Genomic DNA, 3,062 nt, shown 5'->3' with positions numbered 1-3,062 from the left:
AGGCACCTGACAGAGATGTATGACAGATACATACCCCCAGAAGGAAGGCTGTCTTTGTTGCCTTTGCCTTATGTGATCTCAAAGAGAAATGTTACAGAATTGAGCTGCAATACTGAACCTGGAACATAACAACTTGGTACACGCTTTATACGAGAAGTGAACAAACAGAGAACTACACGGCTGACATCCAGTCAATAGACACTAACATTTTGTGTAGAAAACTCACAAAATTTTTAAATTTGCAAAGAACATTGAAAACAGAAACAGTTTGAGGTCATCAGCTGCAACTCTAAGCTATGCTGTAACTTTGACAACACCCTTTGTTTTGAGTCTTGAGTGCAATTTCTCTGGTTACTTTCTATTCCGTGTTTAACTGTCTACTATTCTGCTTGTGAACATTGCCTGGACTTCATTCACTTTCAGTAATTTTTGTTTTCAAATATAAAGACATTGTAGGCCTATATTTGATTCTACAGCAGTTTCATGTTGCAGGCAATTGTCTGTAACAAGAATAATAAAAAGTCACAGTTTATTGGGTGATTATGGCTTTGCTATAATCATTGCCAACGTCTGGAGGGACACGGGAGAAGGGTTTAGACCTTGCTAAGTATGGGTCACCATGCACCACTACTTCTACTGCTTGCTGGATGCACTGGAGACGTAACCTTATCTACCAACCGCCTTCAAATTTACCGTTATCTAAACAACTTGCGTCACCCTTGCCACGTCATTATCCATGCGCATATCAGTATGATCAAAGCCACAGATCGTCCATTTCAACTTCTGCCACGCTCAAGTTCACACCACAAAATTCACCATGCCAAAACCGAAGAAAAGCAGGGGCCGCGCACAGGCGGCCACCCGTACATCGGCGAGGGCGAAGAGACGCCCAGCGCACCTCGGCAAATACCTAGTACCCCAGTCAGTACCGACGGAAACCACACCTACCAACCCTGCCAGCAGCGTGCCGACAACCGCCACAGCGGCAGCCGATCCAGGTATGTCAGACCACGTCGCCAACTAATAGAAACCGGCATCGCAAGCGCCATTGATTCAATCCGACGGGAACTACGGCAGCCAACTACCAACACTACAGCACAGGCGCCTATCCCGACGCCCAACCTGCAAGTCCAGCCAACTGATACAGTCGTTGGTGCTCTATCACCTGCTTCACTCATCGCCGCCGGGCCGACGACGCTCGCCGCTCCGTCCAGCTCGGTGCTTACTCAAGCCCACCCAAGTAATCATCTCGCTAATCGTAATGGATATCAACTCGCCATTACAGCTGCCCCACCCGACTCGACCACCAGTGGTGGCGCTGCGCACATCACCCTACCGATGGCGGCGCACCTCATAACAACAACCTGGACAATATGGCTGCGCCCTACGCTCAACCCGCCCAGCCAGCCGGTCACAATGCACCGCCATGGCGCCCACCACCTAGCGCCGGGCCAACGGGCAAATCCTCTGCAGCAATACCCCCAGCCGACATGCTACTGCTATACGTCGATCAATCAACACTCAACGCCTTGGCTAACCTCGGTAAGTTCATCGAATTTGGTGACTTACACCCGGATGCCCTAGCTCCCAACTCAACCCAGGCTACCAAGACACAAGTAGCTTTCGATCCAGACAACCGTGGCGTAGCCACATTCACAACCGAGGTGAAGCGGAAAACTATCGACGACTTTGACACCTGGTTACAGTGCTTCCTCGTCTTTTTCTTATATCGAACATTCTACTACCCACATTTGGCGATCCCCATGACCACCTACCTTCGTTTCATCGCCTCCAAAGCTGCCGCCTACAAGCCGGAGGCCTGGCTCACGTACGACAATTCTTCCGCCTGTACGCTGCCCGTTACCCAGACAGGGCCAACTGGAGCAAGCCAAACCCAGACCTCAATTTCCAGCACTTCCTCAACCAGCCACACCCCCTGCGCCCTTCCTGCTTCGCCTGTGGCCAACATGGTCATGTGAAGACCGACTGCCCAAACCTACGCAGCAGCGATACCAACCCATACTACTGGGAGAGCTCAGCGAACAAGAAACAGTACGACGAACCTCAGGTATGTCGATCTCTCAACCGAGGCTCATGCAAGACCCAGCTGCCCTGCACGACCACCAGCATAAACAATTCACAGCCAGCCTCATCCACGACCTCACCCATGGTGCCAACATCAGCTCCAGTGAAAACCAAACACCGCGCTACACCCGCAATGCCAGTCAGCAACGATCAACCCGGATACCGTCTCCACCGCAATAACAAACGAACTGCACCTGGGCCACACAATTGGCCCATTCGCCGTGCCACCTCTGCCATGGGATGGCAAGAGAATGGAAAGAGATGTACCCAATATTAGTCGCCTGTTCAATTTGGGGACACGGCTTCCGCGGTGGTGCCGCCACAACCACCGCCGAAGCCGGCTTACCTGGCTGGCTCATAAAGACACTGGGCAGATGGAGGAGTGACGCGTACCAGATCTACATCACGACACCATAGGAGACCCTCGACGTAGTACCGAAGGTACTCGCAACTTGCCAACAATTTGACGTAGGACTCTGTTCTCGGTGGACAATACCAACGATGTAATGGCGCTACATGAACTATAGAGACATGAAACGTTAGGAACAATGAACATATACTATGAGAAATCTCCCAATGACGCATGGTCACCACGGGGGGGGGGGAGGGTGGGGGGGGGCTGCTTTACTGCCGCACCGCAGTCATGCATGCCCGCGGTTTGGCCATAATTTGGGGGGTACTGTCATGGGTCTGCTGCGGGCGACTGGTAGCACGTTGCCCGATGCACGGTGCCAATAACCGGTAACCGCCATCCAGGCCGCTATGACGCCTCGTTGCCCCCGCCATGGCAGTACATGCATAACCCCGGATTTCGGCCAAACACTTGTCTCCGTGTCGTTCCTTTGCGTTAATGGGTGATTATGGCTTTGCTATAATCATTGTTAACGTCTGGAGGGACACGGGGAGAAGGGTTTAGACCTTGCTAAGTATGGGTCACCATGCACCACTACTTCTACTGCTTGCTGGATGCACTGGAG

The 3,062-nt window shown here is 52.0% G+C and overlaps 1 protein-coding gene across 1 annotated transcript; it reads left to right on the top strand.

Moving 5' to 3' along the window:
* Nucleotides 1-588: 588 nt before the first annotated feature.
* Nucleotides 589-2,684, top strand: LOC139130883 (uncharacterized). Its single transcript, XM_070696694.1, has 2 exons — nucleotides 589-1,696; nucleotides 2,119-2,684. The coding sequence occupies exons 1-2, from the start codon at nucleotides 1,374-1,376 to the stop codon at nucleotides 2,360-2,362; spliced, it is 567 nt and encodes a 188-aa protein (XP_070552795.1). The 5' UTR covers nucleotides 589-1,373; the 3' UTR covers nucleotides 2,363-2,684.
* Nucleotides 2,685-3,062: the final 378 nt, after the last annotated feature.

This window comes from Ptychodera flava, chromosome 4 (assembly GCF_041260155.1).
Source record: "Ptychodera flava strain L36383 chromosome 4, AS_Pfla_20210202, whole genome shotgun sequence".
NCBI lineage: Eukaryota > Metazoa > Hemichordata > Enteropneusta > Ptychoderidae > Ptychodera > Ptychodera flava.
The sequence above is the reverse complement of the archived record's forward strand: the minus strand, read 5'-3'. Positions and strand labels throughout refer to the sequence as shown.

Bases quoted from the DNA above. Each gene is read 5' to 3' on its own strand.
- LOC139130883 (XM_070696694.1), top strand. From the start codon at position 1,374: ATGGCTGCGCCCTACGCTCAACCCGCCCAGCCAGCCGGTCACAATGCA. The intron at 1,697-2,118 runs CTGGTTACAGTG...GCTGCCCTGCAC, and splicing joins ACTATCGACGACTTTGACAC to GACCACCAGCATAAACAATT.